Source organism: Benincasa hispida, chromosome 3 (assembly GCF_027475165.1).
Source record: "Benincasa hispida cultivar pf3 chromosome 3, pf3_genome.v1.1, whole genome shotgun sequence".
NCBI classification, from domain to species: Eukaryota; Viridiplantae; Streptophyta; class Magnoliopsida; order Cucurbitales; family Cucurbitaceae; genus Benincasa; species Benincasa hispida.
In genome coordinates, this window is record NC_143480.1 from 17081320 (window position 1) to 17105222 (window position 23903).

At 35.5% G+C, this 23903-nt stretch overlaps 1 protein-coding gene and 1 long non-coding RNA gene across 2 annotated transcripts; one reads left to right on the forward strand and one right to left on the reverse strand.

Moving 5' to 3' along the window:
- Window positions 1–10315: 10315 nt before the first annotated feature.
- LOC120074589 (Trm112p-like protein) lies at window positions 10316–13570 on the reverse strand. The gene is made up of 3 exons (XM_039027753.2): window positions 13206–13570; window positions 13061–13115; window positions 10316–12400 (listed from the first exon to the last, which is right to left on the reverse strand). The coding sequence occupies exons 1-3, from the start codon at window positions 13304–13306 to the stop codon at window positions 12296–12298; spliced, it is 261 nt and encodes an 86-aa protein (XP_038883681.1). The 5' UTR covers window positions 13307–13570; the 3' UTR covers window positions 10316–12295.
- Window positions 13571–13575: 5 nt separating this feature from the next.
- On the forward strand, window positions 13576–15751 carry LOC150037067 (uncharacterized). Its single transcript, XR_016528087.1, has 2 exons — window positions 13576–15410; window positions 15494–15751. It is a non-coding gene; the product is annotated as an uncharacterized LOC150037067 (long non-coding RNA).
- The last annotated feature ends 8152 nt before the right edge of the window (window positions 15752–23903 follow it).

Here is a 23903-nt window from a genome sequence, read left to right on the forward strand (position 1 = left end):
ACCATAACTTAGCCATCGACAAGCTCACCTAACCTCCAATGACAAGGTCATTGTCCACTAAGCCTCTTACCAATGCTCGTGGCATCCTATGCCTAGCTCTACCCTTAGCTAAATTTCTTACTTGCTAGGCTACTCCTATCCACCTGAGGCCCACACTTTGCAATACTTTGGACTTTCTTTCAAAACTTTTTTTATTCTTTAATTTTTCTCTACAAATTAGAATTAACTCATATTTTAACCAATTTATCAATCTAGTCACATTATTAAACATACTTAAGTAGGGAAAACAAAGCTTGGGGTTTACACGGAAGGAATGACAAACCTAATCTAAGATGCGGAATCAACGAAGATGAAGACGACAAGAAAGCTATGAGGAGTGAAATTGATGAATGAGAGAGTCGAAAGAGAGTGATGAGAAAGAGACGAATGAGAGAAATTGAGTGCGGAGAAAAAATGACTGTAGCAAACTTGGGGTGAAAAACAGTAAATATTGTTTGCTAATTAGTGTTATAATATTTTGAGCTCCAACCAAAAATAGTTGGAGTCCCAAACATGGAGTGAGCTATTATAGCCCACTTCTCTTAACTCCAATTTGGGGCCTAAAAGGTCTCTAATAAATTATGGAATTGATATTTTCTCAGTCGTGGGTCACGGACTTCTTGACCAATAATTTCATTTTTTCAACCCTTGCTCCTTGTGCCAAACATAATATAAGTTACTTCTTTTTATGTAGTACTTTCTCAAATACTAAGAAACCTTGGAGCCTCTCAAATGTCTAGATGGACAAGTGATAACAGCCCACTCTTAGCGGTTGATCAACTTAAGCCCCTAAGTCTCCTAAGCACTTGGAGATGCCGATGACACTATCTAATTTAAACACTTTTACCAAAATAGCCTTTCGTGAAAGACCAAGGCTTAAAATGTCAATTTTGACATAAATATCAATGTCTTAATTTTACGAAAATTTCGATAGAAATATCGTTAAACTATCACTTCGATAAGATATTTCTGAAAAAATTATAAAAACAAAATATTCATAAAATAAATTTAATTAGTAAATAAACATTTTATGAATTTAAAACAAGTTAATGTCTATTATTTATATTATATTTACATTAATGGCTTTTTGTTGCATATTTTTTTTTTATGTTTCATAGATTTTTCTACCATGCATGGAAATATCCCCTTCATGTTGATGTTGAATCCATGAAAACATGGAAATATCCATGAAAATCAACATGTAGATGAAAATTTATTAGTAAGACCATTTTCTTTAAAATATATATATATATATGATTTCAAAGCAATTTCTAGTCAATTACTCTAGAATCAACTTTCTAAAATTTCTTATAAAATGCTTCAAACTAATTTGATTATTTCAAACACCACTTTTATTCGTTACCAAACACTAGATTTGTCCCTTTTGGCATTTTAGAATCATTTAAAATTATGTCCAAAACCTTGAAGAAAAACTACCGACATTTACATGATTTACAAGGGAGATTGCTGGAATACATTTATTTTGTACCTATTAGATACCAAGGAACGGTATCGAGTTACATTTACGAATGTAACAGAAACCATTATTTTCTGACGTGGAATCACTCTCTATGGGGGCGTTTGGGCCCCCTATTTATAGTTGGGCGGGTGGGTTATAATATCCCACCTAACGTTTGGGGCTCCAATTAAAATAATTAGAGCCCAAATGTCACTTAAGTGCTCGACTATTTTGGTATGTTTTCTTACTTTTCCTCGTTTTTCTTACTCTCCCTCATTTTCCTTACTTCGATTAACGCTCGATTATTTTGGTCTGTTTTCTTCCATGGGTTTTTTTTGTATGTCTTAAGCATGTGATTTTACCGATTCGCCCATGAGATGCACCCCTCGCGCCTGCCAATACGAATTTACTCGATCCTCGATGGCTCGTCACACGTTTCTCGATGTACGATCACTCGATACTCAGTTTCATGGTCACTCGATATGGCTGCAATCGACACGTATATACTCGATCATATCAACGTCATACTCAATGCTCGATTACTTTATACTTGATTATTTTGAATTATCCATGTTACTTGATACATGATGAATTTCAAATCCATATACATGGTGAATTTCAAATTGATTTCTTGAAATGTGAAGTATTTTATACTCGATAACATTGACTATATAGATGGTTGATTTACATGACTATATACTTGGTGCATGTTACATGATACTCAACAAAATTCGATAACTATATAGATGGTTGGTTTACATGTACTATATATTCGGTGTAATGTAGAAACGTTCTGATAAATACTCGATACTCGTTAAGATATATTTGTTACAAGATACTCAACGATACTCGATAAACATTGATTATATAGATGGTTGATTACTATATACTTGGTGCATGTTACACGATATTCAACAATACTAAAAAAAATTGGTGACTATATAGATGGTATATATTTACAAATAGTGTCAAAATTCACATGGAAAGCCCTAATAAAAATAATGTCAGATTTACAAATAATATCAAAATTCACATAGATGGTATAAAAATTCACATAAACAATGTCAAAATAATGTGAAAATTTACAAAGAAAAATTGATCTGCCCATAACTTGGGGAAAAAATCACTTTCATCACTTACTGTTTTAGTTTCTATAATTCAAGATACATAAAACTTTTTGAATATTTTAATTTGCCTATCTTTTTTTAGCCACCAATAACAATTTCCTAAAGACAAAAAAAAAAGTTCTTACTTATTTGAACTTGGGCCCCATAATTGATAATAGGGGCATGCAACCTTCTTTGAGACTTGTCATATGTTAGGAAACTGATCCTTAAAAGAACTTTATTATCATAACGGGTTGACACAATCTTCCAAAACAACAGCTAAACGATGAAGGTATTCTTCATTAAACGATGTGAATCAAACAAAGATTAGACAATTGCTTACAGTTGTTACTTGATCACTTACCAAACTCTAAAAGATCGTTTACAAACTCTATACAATCATTGAGAAATACTAGACGATTGCTTACAAAATACTCCGCGATCGCTTACGAAATACTACACGATCGCTTACAAGATCTTACATGATCGCTTAGTGGATACTACACGATCGCCTGCCAAATACTATACGATTGCTGGGCTCTATTACTCGAACGCTTAGAAGAAGAGATAGATGATGAGCGACACACTATGATTGAATCTACACGTAAGAAACTCCCAAACTCCCACTCTCGAGAGCTCACCTTCCCCACTCCAGATATGCAAACTTTCCTACCTTCTTTTTCGGTTTCTTTCTTCTTTTAAACCTCAACTTCTCCCAACAGAATTGAAAGTAGTTTAGCTGTGGTCCCCCAACCTTCTTAACCGCGACTTTCCCTCATCTCCTCTATTCTTTCTTTTTTGATATTGCAGTATAATTGGAGGCCTATTATTACCTCCCCCTCTACCTTTACCTTGTCCTTAAGGTAAAATTCTGGGAATTGATTCTGAAAATCATCTAATACCTCCCAAGTCGCCTCACGCTCTGGTAGTCCTTTCCATTTCACTAAAACTTCACGTCCCTGATGTGGCATCCCAGGTCGAGAGCTCAATACAGTTTTTGGTTCGGGTAGCCAAGTATGATTTTCATTGATTAAAGGTTCTATAGATGATTTTCCTTCTGGCTGTCCAACCACCTTTTTGAGCTGTGACATTTGAAAAATTGGATGGATCGACACTGTTCGCAACTTCAACCATACCCAATCCTCTACTTACAATTCGATATTGGAGGAAATCAGAAGCGAGATTTCCATGAGCAGCGGAACACGACTATTCCAAATTACAATCATGAATCAATAAATCATTTACATTCAACTTCAAATAAATGGTTATGCGATTCATATAGAAATTACAGCATGTAAAATACAAAGAAATAGAGAGTACAACTTTACGCACATAAGCAGAAGCGTCTCCACGCTTCGTTGCGCGGCCGCTCGAACAACAGCGACCATGAACACTCGATCTACACGACCGCAACACTGCAACGAACACCACACGAACACTTCGCGCTCATCCTTAATGATCTTCTTGGTCACGAACAACTTCGCAACACGAACGACTTCCACAGCACCACGAAAATCTTGACGATGTCGAGTTGAGTCTAATACTACCAACAAGGAGACCTTGGTATTATCGGTGTGAGAATCCAGAGGGTGGGCTCTGTTCGGACTTGGTATGAGGCAGACGAACAAAGGAAACACAGATCATGTACACGAGTGGGCAAGTGGGAGATGGCAGAGATCTATCATATAGGTCGATACCCAATTGTTTAGATAAAGCTATCGATTGTTTAGCTCATCGTCTAGCTCGGTCTGTCGCCTACAGACTTTGCACGATTGTTTACCTTGGGCCAGCGATTGTTTAGCAAAGCTATGTGATCGTTTAGTAAACACTGTACGATTGTTTAGCTCGCACCTGCATGATCATGTAGCTCGCCTAGCAGTCGTTTAGTAAATCTGTATATACTTGATGACCACCATGAGTTTCTATACGCTGAGAGAAAACTCAAAAATCCTTTTCAAACTTTTGTAAAACTCCTTTTTCAAAATAGGAAACCACTTTCCTTTTAAACTCACGGTTACCATGATCCAATAACCATCCACTACTTTGGTTATTTAAAAGAAAAAGAATTAATTATCCAATAATTAATATTATTATAAACATAAATGATAGCCAACTTATCATATACTATATTTATAACCTATAGTTTTGATATTTCATCTCATGAAACATATAGACCGTAGTTCTTTTTCTATTCCATGGTACTTAATGTAAATCTCATTTACATTAATCCTCCACTAGATGTATCTTATACATCATACCGATTATATCATATATAATCAAAATACCTCTAGTCAATTTGAACATTTCAAATCAACACCAAGAACTGATCCTCAATAGAATCCAAACTACCAAGGGGACCTCATGGACCTGTAGCTCCGAAGCTCCAACGGTACGTGAATAACTGACTAAACTCTTTAGTCACGGGATCTACCATCCGTTAACTGCCAGGCACTCCGCTAAAGACTGACAGCTGAACTCTCCTTACTATAGATATATTATGTGTCCATCTTAACCAATGAGCAGTGCGATAACCCTTCACAGATCGCTCGTAAGTACAACTGGGCCAATAACTGTTATACCCCTGTAGTTACATCTATCTCCTTAAGTACCACCGATCCCTCTAATGAACATAAGTCATAGTCCTACTATGATTGAGTCTTCTCTTCCAAAGAGAAGTTGTGGCCACTATGTTCAAGCCCCAGAATCAACTCTCAAGGGAGCAATCTCTCTACTTATCTATGCTTTGGGAAAGGAGTGAAATACATCTTGTGGATTGAGTTCCTAGCTCCCAGACCCAAAAAGGTAGGCATGTTGAGTTGGCAATCTGGCCACTCTCACCCATACTAATCAAAGGACATCCTTCAAAGACAGGAGTTCCCAAAACACTCAGGATTTAGGTCGTGTCACCTATGGTTGTTTAGGTGAGATGCAAGTCTCTAGTATCAACGACGTTATATACAGAGTCTAGTCATCTCGTGGTCCAGGTCTTATACAAATTCTTTGTATAGGATACCCCCACTCTACATCTCCACACGAATAGTCAGGATCTACCATATGTAGTAGTTTACAACATTTGCAAACTTCTACAAAGCGGGTTGTATCCGTAGTGTCACCAGGATCAGGTATCACACCTTAATCCTTATACTACAGACTGATTTAGGTTATCACTTAAGGTATGATCCACTTGTATATCACATATACATGCTTAAGTTCACATAAGATAACCAAGGAGCTTTGTTTATTGGATATGAGTAAATGCCATAATTAAATAACATTTATTTTATTCATTGAACAATGTGTATCTTTACAAAACAACGAGACTCCAGGAGAATTAGGACACCAATCCCAACAGATATCACGTCATTTCTTATCTGCAAACTTCTTCATTTTCTCTTGAGCCACCCTCAAATACTCCTTAAGTACTCACAGGGCAGCATCCCATTTTTTCATCATACATTTCAGACTGATCCCTGCCTTTGACAAACTTGGATCCCCTTGCAGAGTAATCTTCCGACCCTCATAAACAAATGTCATTGTTAGGTTCTGCCAATCTACTTCTGTTTTCCCCCAAAGAGTGTAGCCATTGCATCCCCAAAATCATGTCGACACTTCCTAGCTCTAACAGCAGGAAGCTATCAATCGCTCTCCAATCTCTCTGCCTCATTTCCACACTTTTGCATACCCCCTTACCTTGCACTGCGGTTCCCAACCCCAAAACTACTCTATAATTTGTCTTTTCCATGATTTCTAACTGCAGTCGATTCGCTAAACTTTCTGATATGAAGTTATGCGCAGTTCCACAATCAACCAATATCACCACCGATTCTCCTTTGATTTCCTTTTTAATCTTCATTGTTCGATGGTTCGTCAATCCCACAACCGAGTTCATAGAAAGTTCAGCATTAGGCAAAATTTCCTCACTCAACGTCAACATATTCAATTCTAACGTCTCTTCCCTTACTTTGTTGTCTTCATACAACTCCCATTCTCACTGGACACCTACACTATAAGTAATCTCAGTTCTCTCAACTCTCGCTCTTTGCACCGGTCCCCAACAGTATACTTTTCGTTGCACCGAAAACAAAGCCCTTTTTCTCTCTTCGACTGAAATTCAGCATCTGTCAACCTTCTTACTGGAATTTCTCTCCAGTTATCGTTATTCGACGTTCCTCACAATGTGATGGTCCTCATCGGAAATGACTCTCCGGTCTTCCCACCCTCTTTTGGTTCACTTCTGCCTACTGTCTTACTCATATTTTCTATATTGAATTTCAAAGAGTTTGAATTTTGGATTTTACCTTCGTATGTTCACACCCGACCCATTTCGACCAGCACATTTTCTCTGTCTTTAACACACTGTGCCAATGACATTATTTGCGCTAACCCGGTGGGATCCCAGTACTCAACTTCAACTTTTATCCACGACGCCAAACCGTTCATGAATGTCTCTTCTAGAACTTCATTCGGCAGATGAGGCAACGACGCTACTAACTTATCGAACAGATATCGAAATGTCTCCACAGTCGTTTCTTGTTTACTAGCCAAGAATATCCCACAGATCGATCCCTCTCTTAAAGATCGGAATCGGACTAACATCCTTTCTTCAAGTGTTCCCAATATTTGAATGGCTCTCTACCTTCCTTCGATCGGTACCAGTCCAATGCGGTGTCGTCGAAGCTCACAACCGCTACCGTCATCTTCTCAGATTCAGTCAAGTTATGAATTTGAAAATAGCAGTCTGCTCTGAATAACCACGCGTCTGGATCACTTCTGCTAAACACTGGCATTTCTACTTTCTTGAATTTACTTTGGTCGCAAATCGCGTCTTCACCAGCTTTTTTCACCAAACTATTTGTTTCACACACATTATTGGTATTTGATCCTTCTGCCTCTTCCATCACCTTTGCCTTTCCTTTGGCCATTTCCGTAACATAGGAAATGAGCATTTGTTGATGTTTCTCTGCTTGCAATTCCAATCGCTCAATGCTTTTCACTAACGATGCCAAATTCTCCTCTATGGTTGGCAATTTCTGCATTTCAACCCTAAGTCTAGAGATCTCTTGGTCTAATAACTCCAGTTTCTCTTCAAAATGTTTCTGAGCCATGATTGCCCAAGTGGTTGCTCTGATACTAATTTTTTAGGACACTGATCCTTCAAAGAACTTTATTATCGTAACGGGTTGGCACAATCTTCCGAAACAACAGCTAAACGATGAACGTATTCTTCATTAAACGATGTGAATCAAACAAAGACTAAACGATCGCTTACAATTGTTACTCAATCGCTTACCAAACTCTAAATGATCGTTTACAAGTTCTATACGATCGCTGAGAAATACTAGACGATCGCTTACAAAACACTCTGTGATCGCTTACAAAACATTCCGTGATCGTTTACAAGATATTACACGATCGCTTACCGGATACTACATGATCGTCTGCCAAATACTATACGTACTCAATCGCTTAGAAGAAGAGGTAGACGATGAATCTACACTATAAAAACTCCCGAACTCCCACTCTCGAGAGCTCACCTTCCTCACTTTAGATATGCAAATTTCCCTGCCTTCTCTTTCAGTTTCTTTCTTCGTTTAAACCTCAACTTCTCCCAACAAAATTGAAAATAGTTTAGCTATGGTCCCCTAACCTCCTTAACCGCCGACTTCCCCTTATCTCCTATATTCTTTCTTTTTTGATATTGCAGTATAATTGGAGGCCTATCATCATACTTTTAGTCTTAAAAGTTTTAATCTGGAAAAAATGTTATTTTTAATTCTCCAATAATTTTTCATCTAAAGATTGGGTCGATAATTAATAATATGTGATTAAGGATTTATCTGAACCCTAAATCATATAAAATACTTGATCCAAGCTAATGAATTGTAGTATGTTAGAGTATATGTTATAGAATTTAATATTAAATGTAATAGATTTAGCTTATGTTATATTTTAGATATTATTTAGTTTAGTTTACTATATATGTAAAAGCTCATTGGATCTTAGGTTCTCTTGTATTTAAACGAGCTTTCATTTCACTTGTAAGAGAATAGTTAAGAAACCCTAATCTAATTCTCTAAAGTTAATGTTTATCGAGTATTGTCGAGTATCGTGTAACGAGTATCGAGTATCGGGTGACTGTGTGTTGAGTATTTATTAGAACGTCTCTACATTACACCGAGTATATATAACATGTAAATCAACCATCTATATAGTCAATGTTATCAAGTATAAAATTACTTCACATTTCAAGAAATTGATTTGAAATTCACCATGTATCGAGTGACATGGATAATTCAAAATAATCAAGTATAAAGTGATCGATTATCGAGTATGACGTTGATATGATCGAATATACACGTGTCGATTGCAACCATATCGAGTGACCATGAAGCTGGGTATTGAGTGACCTTCAAACGGGTTTTGAATTCAAAATAATCGAGTATAAAGTAATCGAGCATCGAGTATGACGTTGATAAGATCGAGTATACATGTGTCAATTACAACAGTATCAAGTGACCATGAAGTTGAGTATCGAGTGATCTTCAAATGGGTTTTGATTCAAAATAATCGAATATAAAGTAATCGAGCATCGAGTATGACATTGATATAATTGAGTATACATGTGTCGATTATATCGTATCGAGTGACCATGAAGCTGGGTATCGAATGACCTTCAAACGAGTTATGAATTCAAAATAATCGAGTATAAAGTAATCAAGCATCAAGTATGACATTGATATGATCGAGTATACACGTGTCGATTGTAGCTGTATTGAGTGACCGTGTATCGAAGAACGTGTGACGAGCCATCGAGAAACGTGTGATGAGCCATTGAGGATCAAGTAAATTCGTATTGGTAGCCGCGAGAGGTGATTCTCAAGGGCAAATCAGTAAAATCACATGCTTATGACATAAGCAGCCATTTTTCATTTTGGCCTCCTAAATGAGGCCATCTGTACAAAAAAAAAAAAAAAAAAAAAAAAAAAAAAAAAAAAAACCCTTCCGAAGGAGGCAATTCATCAAGGGTAGTTAGAGAAAGCGTTTGGATATTAGTCTGAGTTGGTTAAGGTTTTTAAGAATGCAATGGACTTTGCAAATGACCAACTGAAATCCATTACTGAATGACCGAAACAGTAGTATGCAACAGAGGTTAAGCTACGTGCCAAGATTGTGAATGAACTTAACGATATTCTAAAATTGTAAACCCAACAGAAGGTGAAGCTTATGAATATCATATTCCACAATGTGCATAATAAGTTTTTTGTCTGTTCCAACGAATATGAAATTGAAGTATTGTGAGCTTCTTTTTCTAGACAATGGCTGACCAACTATTTTCATCACATGTTTTTCCATGTTTAATTTGGACATATCTAAATTATGGCCGGTACTTTATAATATTTTTTATGTTTCACTTCATACTATTTCATGGACATGAATGTGATTTGGTTTTCTATTTTTGTTGTTTGTGAAATTTCTCTATCTCTACATACATTAATGTGTTGGACAATGATTAATATCCTTTGAAGAGAATGGAATTGTATTTGTTGCATGCTCATGAAATTTGATACATCAAACAAGGTTAAAATTGATGGAATGGGGACAATGCAATGTTCAACACATTTTATACAAATTAGTGGAACAAACAATTTTATTTAGCTTCATGAAAATATGATATTTTCATTTAATTTTTTTCCTTTTATATACGGAAAAGTAGAATTAATTGTGATATATACTAAGATAACATGCATTTAATTTACATACTATTATAACCGACTATTATAATAATCTACACCCCGAACATAGATTATTGTAACCTAGACTATAATAACCTGCACAACAAACACAAACTATTATACCACATACTATAATAACCTGCACACCAAACACAAACTAATATACCACAAACTATAATAACCTGCAATCCAAACACAATAATCTGTACCCCAAACACATACTATTATAACCTACTCAGTGCCCCAAATGCCCCCTAAGATAACATGCATTTAATTTACATATTGTTATATCCGGCTATTATAATAATCTGCACCCCAAACATAGATTATTGTAACCCAGACTATAATAACCTGCACAACAAACACAGACTATTATACTACAGACTATAATAACCTGCACACCAAATATAGACTACTATATACCACAGACTATAATAAACTGCACTCTAAACACAGATTATTATAACACAGACAAATAATCTGCACTTCAAACACAGATTATAATAAACACTGACCATTATAACCCACTTAATGCCGAAACGCCCCCTAAGTTGTTAGGCAAAGAAATAGATGAGAACTTTCAGTTCAGTTTAGTAACCAATAACCTGAAAACAAGTGAACCAGATTACCATCTCCTCTGTAAGCACTTCTGTAGTCTGAACATCCTCATCTCTCATCCAAAACCGACAAATTGGACAAGTTTTCTGTTTCTGGCAATCATGGAACCACCTCTCGACGCATATCTTGTGAACCTCGTGTTGGCAAGGAAGAACTCGCGCTTCCTCTCTCTCCATTACTTTTGACAAACACACCGAACACCACTCTGTCTCCATAGCAGCACCATCCAAGGTTGGATGTGTCGAAGTCTCACAACCTTTCTCCTTGGCCCTCTGCATAAAACATGAAGCAATACTATCCACGCATAATAATGCATTCTTGATACCTGGACACGATCTGAGTGCTATGAAGTTAAAACAAGAGGAGATTATCTTCCTGCACACCATTCATTAAAGGTAAAAAGGATATTTGGTTATAGTTCATTGATGGGGGATAATTATATTTGAGGAATGGTAGTTGGATTGAAAAGAAGATCCCAAAATTTCAAAGATGAAGTGGTTGCACCTAAACAAGATTGCTACACTTGACCTTTCAAGTAATAGTGTTCCATGCCATGTGTAAATAAAGTTGCTATCCCATCTGTGCTAACTTGATAAAATGATAACCATTTCACGAAGGAAACCTGATTGAGAAATGCCAGCGTCTCATGAAAGGAAAATCTAAGTGACCTTGCCCCTAAGATAGGAACTAGAGAAATTTATTAAATGAAAAAATAGCTAGAGAAATGGTGTCAACTTAAAAACATAAGAGAAGAAGGCTTACAAGATTGTGGCATAACAAGTGAAGAACCATAAGACAATAGTAGTAAGAAGAAACCTTAACTGGAGAATTGGTATCCGGATTGCTAGTTGATGACTACTGAATGCTGAACGTGCTTTCTTCATCATAATTGTGATTTTGATAGTGATTGGACAGTGTAATTTAAGGCAAAAAGGCCTCCAATACATATTAAACCCCAAGGTTAAGGAGTTGATACTATGGAAAACAGCAAATGTAGGTGAACCAGCAATTTTTCAAATTACCCTCAGACTGTTCAGGGCAAGCACAAAAGTATTGAACAGAAAAATTTAGAGGATATCCTCCTCTCCTGTTTAGTTTCCTCGTAACAATTTCCTCGCTAGAAAAAAAAGCAAGAAAGATTTTTGGACAAGTGGTCGAACCTGACTATTTTATTGGCAATACCAGCAATTTTGAGGAAGTGAGACCATTCAAATCATTCTGAAGTGGAAACTTACAAAGCATAAACATACAAGTGTGAAGGGTAGTGCCATTATGTTGACATCTCTTCTCAGTATTCAGCTCAATAAATAGAGACTGTCTTCCACTCCCAAACAAGCACCTCATTTTTCTCGAGTAAGCTCAACAGTATCCTCACCTTTCAATGCATCCTCAGTTTCGATTATCCTTCCATCCTTTGGCACCAAACAAGGAATTCCGTCCCTTATCTAACACAACCATAAGTAAAATTACGACATACAATAGAAACAGACACGTGCCATATAACTTAAATCCCACAAATGAGGGGTGTTATGAAATTGACAAATAAAGAAAGCATGAAAGTGTAAACAAAAAAGATCGATACAGAGATTTATAAGGGGAGTACAATTTTATTAATAGAAAGAAATATGACATAATACCGGCGTCATAGAGTTAGAGAGTTCCTAATTATACATAAAATATAATACAAATACCTCTCCAAACCCTAGACCCATGCTTGGTCATCGGAGCACCAGATAACAAATTCAAGCTATTCCAATAAGGGGAGAAAAGAGAGAGAAAAACCAAAGGTTTCAGCATATATTCTGCTTCCTACAGCCACTTTTACTACCTAATCTAGCAAAATTGAGAAATATTTCATAAAACAAACGAATCATATCTGAGGAGTGTCTTGATCCATCAGTAGGTAAGATCTTAATATGACTCAAAGTTAATGTACGCTTTCGCTAGTTAAGCAAGTCGGATAACAGCTACGCACCCTAGATGATCTAAAAAATGAACCAGAGAGCTAATATGGGAAAGGAAAATCAAAATGAGATCAGAAAATGGTCAGAGATGATGAATTATACTGGAATGCAAATTTTTACACAATTCAAGCCGATACTTACAGGGAAAGAAACACAAATCGTATCGCTGATTAGAGAATTCGACGCCTCGCAATACCTAATGAAAAGAACGGACAATCAAACCAAATTGTGCACAATAGATTAAGGAGAATGATTGAAAATGACGGAATGGAAATGGAATGATCACCTTAAAGGTTGTTTGGAGAGGGGGCAGACCAGGATCTCGGACAGAGTCTTGGTGAAACCAGAGCTCGCTTCTTTCAGAAGCGCTTTGCTTATTTTCACCATTTTAGAATGAAGTTTGAAGAAAGTTGAGCTGTGAATTCAATTTTTCGCCGCCTGAATTTCTTCTTCGAAAAGTTTAAATTCACTGCAGCCGGCCTCTTTTTTTCTTTTTTTTTCTCTTTTCCCCAGGCGGTTTGATAGCCCAACAGAATTGGGTTTAAACTTTAAGCTCACTCGGCGTTTGCTGTCCGTTTACCCTTTTTTCTCTTCCCGTTTCATATTATTTTTTCATGCATTTTAATTACTCTTCTCCTTTTTTCTCTCCCCATCGCGCGTTTTTATTATTCACCTCTTTCTTTTCCCCTCTTCTCTCCTCATTTTTCGATTTGTCTTTTTTCATCTCATCTTTTCTTTCTCTCTTTGGTTCGTATGAGTTGTATTTTCCTCAGACTTCGCCTTATATTTGTATTTTCTTGTTGAACATTACATTTCTCTTCTTCAATTTTCTTTGTATGGTTATTTTTTCTCGATCTAATATATACGAACAATTGTTTGGTAGATCTAACTCTTTTTTTGTTCTAACTATTTTTTATAGATCTAACTAATTTTTTTTAGATCTAACTTTTTTTTAACTATTTTTTAGTAGATATGAACGATTTTTTGGTAGATCTAACTTTTTTTTAAGATCTAACATCTTTTTGAATATTTGATTTCTGGTTTAAGATTTGTACGTTCTCATCTGGATTCGCTCATACACCAATTCGTCCTTGCACGTCTGAATTTTCAATTGTTGTTGGCTTTGTACTTCATCGAATTCATTTTTGTCCTAATTTAGCTTCCCTCATTTTGGGCATCTTTTTGGTTTACATGTTATGTTTATTCTTATAATTTATTCTTTGTCTCTTATAATTTATTTTTTTCCACTTCCGTTGTGTTAGTATAACTAAATCTCTGTTTTTTTTTTATTTCTATTGTATTTACTTATTTGTCTCATTTGTTTCTTCTATATCCGTTCTGTTTCGTCTTTGTCTTCCCTACTTTTTTTTTCCAGATTTCCTCTTGCCACTTCAATATTAAACCACATGTCCTTCTCTTGTCGCCTTTTCTACTTTTCCATCAAAATTGGACGGCGAGTAAATTCTTGATAGGGGATACTAACCATATTATTGGAGTTTAGTGGGAGGTCCAATCCACCCAAAATAGGTTTGTTTTTTTATCTTTTTTTCTCTCAAACTGATGATGATTTATTCCAAAATTATGCACTCTAATTTTTCAATATGATTTCTAATTTGTTTTGATTTCATTTCCATAATTAGATTAAAAAAATTTGCATCTCTATTTTTCATTACGTTTTGTGGACTGCTTTGTAATTTTTTCTTTCATACATAGTCAATTTGTTTGATGTTTTTCATCTAATAAATGGATTTTTTTGTTCCGTTGAAAATATTTTCAGTATTCAACTAAATTCAATTTTCATACATTTAAATTGAACTTCAATTTTACAAGTTTTGCAACTGTTTATTTTATTTATTTGGAGTTGGATTTGTTCCAATGAAAAAACTATACCAAATCTTGAGGCCCTCTAATCTTTATTCTTATGTTCATTTAGGTGTGAGATATTATGTTGTGTTTATGTCCATTTTCAGCAGATTTATTTTATGGTCAACCACCCAATTAATATTGACTTGACCATTATTTACTTTATTTATGTTTGAGATGGATTTAACGAAGGTACTCTTTGAACTTATTGAGGTTAGGTGCACTTCACCAACCATCTTATCGTATCTTCTACTTATACTCGGATTCCTCCTCACTTTTTTTAGACTTCTCCACAGTCTCCTTTGATACACCGTGTTTGTACGTCCTTACTTTAACTTTTTTTTTCAACTTTTTCTTAAACCGTTTTACATTCTCATATGTGTGGTTTGATTGTTGCAATATATTTTGTTTCCTTATTCCACCTTTGACTTCAACCTTATTCCACTCATATAAGATAGCTAACAAGTGAATGATTAATTGCTTACACAAGGTATGCTTCCTTCCTTCCTTATATTCTAAGTAAGATATGACATTAATGTTTTCATGCTTTTGTTAGGCAACATCCATTTTTTGTCCCCCCTAAGTGCGGACGGTCTCAACCTCCATTTACTTTGAACATAACCAAAAGGTATGTTCTAATATATTTTATTTCTACTTCAATCGTATTGACCTACCCTCTGATCTAACTATACTTCTTTTTCTTCCATGTAGAGCCCAAACTAATCAAACATACCTTTTGTAACTAGTTTGGGGTTTGTAAATTTTACATTCAGAGTAATCTTTGTTATAGTCTACTGTTTGTTGCTTAACTTGGTGAACATTTGTAATGTAATGTGGTTTCATATTTTTTCACTTGTATATTGACATTGTTGGGAACTTTTTTCTTTGTGGATTTTGATTTGTTGTAAATAGTCTAAGGTTCATTTTAATTTTCAATTCATAAATTTCAATTTATTATCCCATTTATAATTTTGAATTGGTTCAATTTTTATTTCAGTTTATTTTGTCTTGCAATTTTCTGTAAAATTAAAAAGAAAATTGTAAATGGATATAGAATAAAAAAGTTGTTTTATTTATACAAAGAATAGTTGTAAATACGTAAAATTAATCTCTATGAAAATAACTGTAGATACAAAAAATAAAAAAGAAAATATTCCCTAATTTTCAATTTATAAATTTCAACTTATAATTTCATTTATAATTTTAAATTGGTTCAATTTTTATTTCATTTTATTTATACAATTTTTTTGTAAAATTGAAAAGAAAATTGCAAATGGGTATAGAAAAAAATGTTTTTATTTATATAAAGTATAACTCTAATATGAATAAATTTCACGACAAAGAAAGTATAAGCATAGGAATAAGCATAGGAACGAAAGTTAGTACCTTTTCAATATCATAGCCATAAGAATAAGGATAGGAATAAAACTTAGTACCTTTCCAACATCATAAGCAAAGGAATAATTTTTTTTTATTTTTAAAAAAGGTCTTAAAATTGTTTTCAACAAGTCCTAAAATCGCTTATAACAAGAAGTAAATTTCCAATCCTTATTTTCCAATATGTCACCACTTTGTAGATTAAAGCTTTGAATATGATTCCATATGATCTAGATAATAGTGCCTTTGGCATTTTTGCTCAATTATCCATGTCTTTTTTTTTTTTTTTTTGTGAGATAAAAAGGTCATCTTTTTAGAATTTATTTTGGTAAGTTCTAAATTTTCATATATATATATATATATATATATATATATATATATATATATATATATATATATATATTTCACTCTATAACTTTTTTTTTTAAAAAAATTAATCCTAAAATTTTGACTAAAGCCACATTGTCTAAATTGTTTTATAATATGAAAATAGTATTTTTTTAATATTTTTTTTTTCAAATTGTTTATATGCCATTTTTTAGATTATATTTATTTTATTAATTACACAGAGTTGTCTGTATTTTTTCTAGCTAATGTTATTATACAAGTCTCAAATTTAGCATTTATTGAAACTTTAAAGTATGCCTAAATTGTAGATTAATATGTCCTCAACTATAATAATAAATCTTAGAAAAACCCAATGATGCCAACTAGAATATCTAGTTGCATAATTTAGTTTTTTATAGGTAGTAAAAGGTTTCAAACAACCCCTCAAACCATAACCATTAGAACCCCTGAATCCTAAACTTTCAAAAAACCCTTCACTTCAACGGTTGTTACTGGTATTGACTACCCCTATTTTGAAAATATAGGTAGATGGAAAATACAAATTCTATGTGGTATTCGTTGGTCGTAACTCAGGGATCTACCTATCCTGGCACGAATGTCATAGTCAAGTCAGTGAATACAAGAGGGCATTACACAAGTCGTATGAAACATTTGATAAAGCAGAGCATGCATATAGGTCTTACAATACAATGCACGTTGGACCAGTTATGGTTGTCCTTAATGGACCAGTTAATAAATGAGAATGTAGTACAACTATTGCAACTGCAATAGACTTGATTTGTGGGATGATCGTAATGTATACTTAGATCGAGATATTAGGACATATGTGATGTACTCGGTTGTCAAGATTTGTCATTTTGTAACTAAACCTAAGCTTATTAATTCTAAGCACAATTCATCTTTTCGGGATTTACATACTTTCCGTAAGATGAAGACTGTTCATGAGCTATTTACAATCATAATTGTAGGGATCAAAGCCCTAACGCAGCTGAAGAAAACACGGGACCATTACTCAAAATTAATTTAGGTATTCTGAAATACCAATACACTGGGAAAAGCCAGAAAATTATAGAGACCAAAAAGAACACAACCCACTGTAAAATAAATCCTAGGTTAAGCATGCATGAAATTAATTTTACAGAGAAAGGGAATAAACTTACTTTTGTAAAAACCTCGAATGAAAATCGCCAAAAATCCTCGAGATTGAAATCAACACCACTAAGAGCCCACCTCCCTATACTCTGAGAATTGAGGTATGTGGTTTGTAGGAACCAAAAATTATTTGGGAAATTAAGCAATAAATTACAATAGTTATACTAATTTTATCCTAAAAGATACTTTTGTCGCTCCAGAATCGGATCAGACCAACTCGAAATGACCCGAATCGCTTCGAACTGGACCGCAAAACCACGAACCGAGCCAACCCATGCAAAATTGGACCAAACCTCTTTGAACCAGCCGAACCGAACCAAACCACCCTAGACTGCAACTGAATCGTGCGCAACGCAGCCCTAGCGTCACATGTGTCGTAGCTCGTAACGTTGTGGGCTCATTGCAATGTTGCAACACCAGAATTCATTTTTGGGTAGTTTCTTCGACCGTTCTTGGTTTTTGGCCAAAATTGGTCTCGATCTTCACCTATTAAAGTCCTAATTCTAGACAAGGACTTACAAAAGACTCGAATTACATGATTAAATGCCCAAAAATGCATGGGCTTTTACAATATGATCGAATCAAGAGCATGAAATTCAACATTCATTCACAAAAAATACGATCACAATGTAATTAATCCCACAAAAAATCCAATGCAAATTTTAGAGACCTAAATTAATTTGGCTCTGATACCAATTATAGGGATCAAAGCTCTAACGCAGCGTAAAAAACACATAACCATTACTCAAAATTAATTTAGGTATTCTAAAATACTAGTACACTGAGAAAAGCCAAAAAAATTACAAAGACCAAAAAGAACACAACTTACTATAAAATAAATCCTAGATTAAGCATGCATAAAATTAATTCTGCAAAGAAAGGAAATAAAACTTACTTTTGTAGAAACCTCGAATGAAAATCGCCAAAACTCCTTGGGATTGAAATCAACACCACCAAAAGGCTACCTCCCTATTCTCTAAGAATTGAGGTATGTGGTTTGTGCGAACCAAAAATTAATTGGGAAGAAGGAAGAATTTTAGAGAATGAGAGAATTTGTGTACAGAACTCTTCTATGCAAAACCAGTTGAAATAACATCTTCCCTGCATACCTTTTAATTCTAATTTCATTAATTATAACTCTTATAAAGAATGAAACAATCAAAATCAACCATATTGCTAAGCTAGACATCCATAAGGCATTTATAACTTTTATAAATAAACCTAATCATCATGTTTCATGCAATGTTCATTCATTACTAATATATAACTCTTATATAACAAGTAATGAATGAAACATACATGCTCTCATACATGATTGTCTCCAACGAAGCATACATACTCTCATACATGATTGTCCCCTTATAGACCTGTAGCTTAAAGCTCAAATGGTACATGAATAACGGTCTAAACTTTTTAATCACGATATCCACCATCCGTTAACTATCAGTCACTCCACTAAAGACCGACTGTTGCACTCTTCGCACTACAGATTTATTTCTGTGTCCATTGGATATAACCAATCAAAAGTGCGATGACTCTTCATAAATTGCTCGTAAGTACAGTTGAACCAATTTACTATTTTGCCTTTGTAGTTACATCTATCTTCTTAAGTACCACTGATTCCTCTAATGAACAATAAGTCATAGTCCAACTATGACTAAATCCCTTTCGAGCCAGGAGAGGGTGTGGCCACTATGTTCAAGACCTGGAATCAGTCCTTAAGGGAGCAATTTATCTACTTACCCCTACTTTGGGGAAGGAGTGAATTCCGTCTTGTGTAGCTGAGTTCCCAGCTCCACAGTAAGACGAATCCCCAAAATGGTAGATTTGTTGAGTTGGAAATCTAGCCACTCTTATTCATACAAATCAAAGGACTGCCCTCATAGGCAGGAGTTCCCAACTCACTCAGGATTCAGGTCATGTCACCTATGGTCATCCTAGTGAAAGGTAAGTGATGCGTTATTTTATTAAGTGTGGAATATGGATGATATGTGTTGATGGATAGCATTGTGCACTCAAGTTTCCCTAGCGGAATCCAAGTATAAATTCTTCTGAGTTTCCTGGTAAGTCCAGGGTCGAACACAGGGACTTGTGAAAATAGTTGCGTTAGAGATTTTTATGAAAACTTGCGGTAATCGATTAAATAAATAATTTTTGAGTTGTTGTTGCGTTAATGAAAATAATAATAAATGCGGCAAAGTTCAAAAAGAGTTAGTAATGGGAAATACGATGAATATGCGGTGAACGGGTTAAGAAGGGTTTCGGCTGACACACCCTATATTGCGTTCATGCCTTGCGATCATGCAACATGCATACAATAGTAAACCACCTCTCGGCGTGAATGCCACGGCTTCTAAAGCTAGAACGCATGTGATAAATATGCGATAAGTCTACAGGGTTTACACATAAACCTCCATTTCTATTTATGCAATGACAACATGACATTCACACAAATATGCGACCACGTAATATCATTCCTATTCCTAGGATGCATGCGATGCAAGTTGACAAACAGAGCTTATCTCTAAGTCCCTATTCCTTGTTTATGCAGGCCTAATCTTGCTCTTTCAAGTCAAATTCTAACCTAGCTCTCTCGAGACGTTAGGTTCTTTCTTTAGATTCTCTCTCGAGCAACTCTAAAGGGATGTTTCGCACATCATAAAACAAGACAATCGTAAGCAATGAACTTTCTAGATCATGTAAGCTTAGTTCTTCTCAACCCATTCAACTAGTTTAGCTACTCATGCGTATTAAGAGAGTGAGCAGATGTAGAAATAGAACTTTCATTGATTAGATAAAAGATAAAAGATGAAATACAGTATAGTAAAAAGGCCAGAGTAATTTCTTACCACCAGGTGTTACATTGTTCTACTCGTGCTCTAAAGATGTTCTCACATTCGCGAGAGTCAACCCGCTCTTTGCTCTTACGCCCCAAGGTTCTCTCTCGAGCTGCCTTGGACGATCTCCAGCGTCACCACTCTTCTCTAGCTCTGCCATGAAATGGAAAAGAAAACTATGAACAAAGGTGTAAACTTGTAAAGTGATGAAGTAATCGACTGCTTAACCCCTTCTCTGAAGAATGCACTTGGTATTTATAGGGCATCAAAGGTGAAAGGCGACTTCTCTCTCCTGGTTATACAGATGGGACAACTTTAATTTCTGACTGATGCGTCGGATAGTTTTCACTGATAAAGTTGGATGTACTTTGTGACCGTTATCGGCTGTCAACTTAATTTGGATCTGACTGCCGTCAGCTTTCTGTCCCATCGATCTTAATTGTCCTTTCGTCCAGATGTGCCCACCATGTTCCGGTGATTCTTCTTAGGTGGATGTTTGCGAGCACAATCAACGCAAAGTCTTACGGTGTAGTTACGCTTGACCGATGTATTCCTATGATCACATTCTTTGCATTGCGTTAACGCATATTCTACATAAAAAAAATACAAAAATTAATAGTTCCAATGCGCTGATGCATGCGACCATAATATTATAGAATTTATGCTTAATGGATGCAATTTATCATTTTTCATCAACGTAATCCAACATTGTTTAATAACTTAGTACTATGATAACGTGCATTTCTGCCTGTTATCACACCCCCAAATTTAAACAATGCTTGTCCTCAAGCATAAATTAAAGATTCCTTTAGCAAGTCCACCGCAAAGTTCTTTTCCTAGATTTCTCAAGGATACTTCATTCAAATCCTATATACTAGAATTTTCTTAAGTCTTATTCAAGTCTACTCTTAAAATATTTCTAAGACCTAGAGACTGCAAGTTTAACTTTCAAAAGGATTTTACTAAATTCTGGAACATCGCATGATTTATTTCAAAAAGAAAATTTTCTACCGGGGTGACAAAAGATTTATCCTTGCACAAAAATTTTCTTTATTGCTATTTTTTTTCTGACCTTGCGCTGATCTGAGTGCCTTGCCTTTGTTTTGGCTTACCCCCACGGATGTCATGCAGACATCCAACTACGAGCAATGCACTCTTTCTCAGACTAAACTCATACCGATTTGGCATTGGAGTTACGGTCATTGATTTATACGTTGATCCTGGTAACTTACTTTCGTTTTAGCTCGCCCCCACGGGTGTCATGCGGACATCCAACTACGAGCAATGCACTCTTTCTCAGACTAAACTCATACTGATTTAGCATTGAAGTTACGGTCATTGATTTATGCTTTGATCCTGGTAACTTACTTTCGTTTTGGCTTGCCCCCACGTGTGTCATGCGGACATCCTACTACGGGTAAGTGCTTATCATAACTTAACTCTTATCAACATGGGTTTCCCTTTGCTTTGATAGTGGAGTTGTTATTCTCAATTTTTTTTTTTTGTAGAACCGAAAATAACAAGGTCGAAAATAAATACCTCACCCTCAAATTTAAAATGTGGCAATGAAGATTAAAATAAGATATGCGATATTCTAGAATACGTTGTAAAGAGAGTTTGAAAGAAAGCTAGCAAACCCCTAACTTCTAGAAATATTTTATGAGGTGACTATCTTAAGATTAAGTTGACTCTAATATATATGAAAGAAATAGAAGCATATTTTTCATCATTGAAATCTTACTTGGCAAAGAAACAGAATGCGGTAAACTACTAAATTTATCTACTTGTTAAATGATTGCGGTAATCAAGAAGGTTGTGGTGATAAAACTTCGAAAAGAAAAATGCAATGTGATAGTGCAAAATTTGAAATAAAGATAGGGAAGAGTACACCCCCAAATTTTGCGATGTGCCTACATTGTGTTGACGCATCCATCCTTGCGGCGATCTTTCTTCTTTGGGTTGCGGTGATGGAATAAGATGAATGCTTCTTCGCATAATATCGTTGCAATTCAGCCTTGATCGTTGTAAGAAAAGCAAAGAGAAGGTAAAATTATTTTAAACAAAATAAAAATCGTTAACACAAATTTATTTATCTATTTTTTTTTAGAAATAATACTGAAAAATGAAAAGATAGCTGAAAGATAGTGAAGATTCTGAGTAGTGGAGAAAAGAGTTGAAGACTTGAAATTTTCCAAAACTTGCGTCCCTGAGAAATTGCGATCATGTGACAACACAAGGACCACCTACTTCCTTCTTTATTCAAAGTTTCTTAGTTCCATGGAGTCTACTTGGCGATGCCAGTCTTCTCCATGGTATACCTTTACTCGCTACCCATTGACTTTGAATATGTTGGTACCGTCGTCATTTGATAATTTTACCGCGCCATGTGGAAGTACTTATCGAATTATGAACGGTCCGGACCAACGAGACTTTAGCTTTCCCGGGAAGAGTCGCAGACGTGAATTGAAAAGCAAGACCTTCTGCCCGACTTGGAGGTTCTTGCCGCATATGCATTAATCATGCCAGCGCTTGGTGTGCTCCTTATAAATTTTTGCATTTTCATATGCATTGTTCCTCCATTACATTCTCAAATTACATTCTAACTCGGCCAATTACATTCTCTGCGCTTCCTCTGCTTCCTTTAAATCGAAATTCAGTTTCTTGACCGCCCACAATGCTTTATATTTCAGCTCCAAGGACAAGTGACACACTTTGCCGAATACCAACACATAGGGGGACATGCCTATAGGTGTTTTAAATGCGGTTCGGTATGCCCATAACGCATCATCAAGCTTCATTGCCCAGTCTTTCTACGAAGGTTTGACTACCTTCTCAAGTATCGATTTAATTTCCCGATGGGACACTTCAGCTTGGCCATTTGTTTGCGGATGGTATGTGGTGGCCACTTTGTGGAGGATGTTGTACTTGCGCAACAACTCCTTTATACTATGGTTGACAAAGTGTGATCCTTCATCACTTAAGATGGCATGGGGAGTGCCAAAACGCGTGAAAATATTTTTCTTCAGGAACTGGGAGACTACTGTCGTTGTGGCGCATGAAATTGCCTTTACCCACTTGGAAACATAGTCAACGACTAATAAAATATAGTACTTACCGTTTGAAGGAGGGCATGGTCCCATGAAATCAATCCCCCATATGTCGAATAGTTCCAACTCCAAGATAGTTTTCATCGGCATTGCGTTCTTCCATGAAATGTTATCAGTGCGCTGACACCGATCACATTTCATTGTGTAGTCAGCAGCATCCTTAAATAACGAAGGCCAAAAGAATCCACTTTGTAAAACTTTGGCTACAGTACGTTATCCTCCAAAGTGGCCTCCATAAGGTGAATCGTGGCACTGTGACAATATGTGTTGGTAAGCAGCATCTAGTACGCATAATCGAAT

Bases quoted from the DNA above. Each gene is read 5' to 3' on its own strand.
- LOC120074589 (XM_039027753.2), bottom strand. From the start codon at position 13,306: ATGGTGAAAATAAGCAAAGCGCTTCTGAAAGAAGCGAGCTCTGGTTTC. The intron at 13,116-13,205 runs GTGATCATTCCA...TCTTTTCATTAG, and splicing joins CTCTCCAAACAACCTTTAAG to GTATTGCGAGGCGTCGAATT. The intron at 12,401-13,060 runs GTAAGTATCGGC...TGGTTGTGTTAG, and splicing joins CGATTTGTGTTTCTTTCCCT to ATAAGGGACGGAATTCCTTG.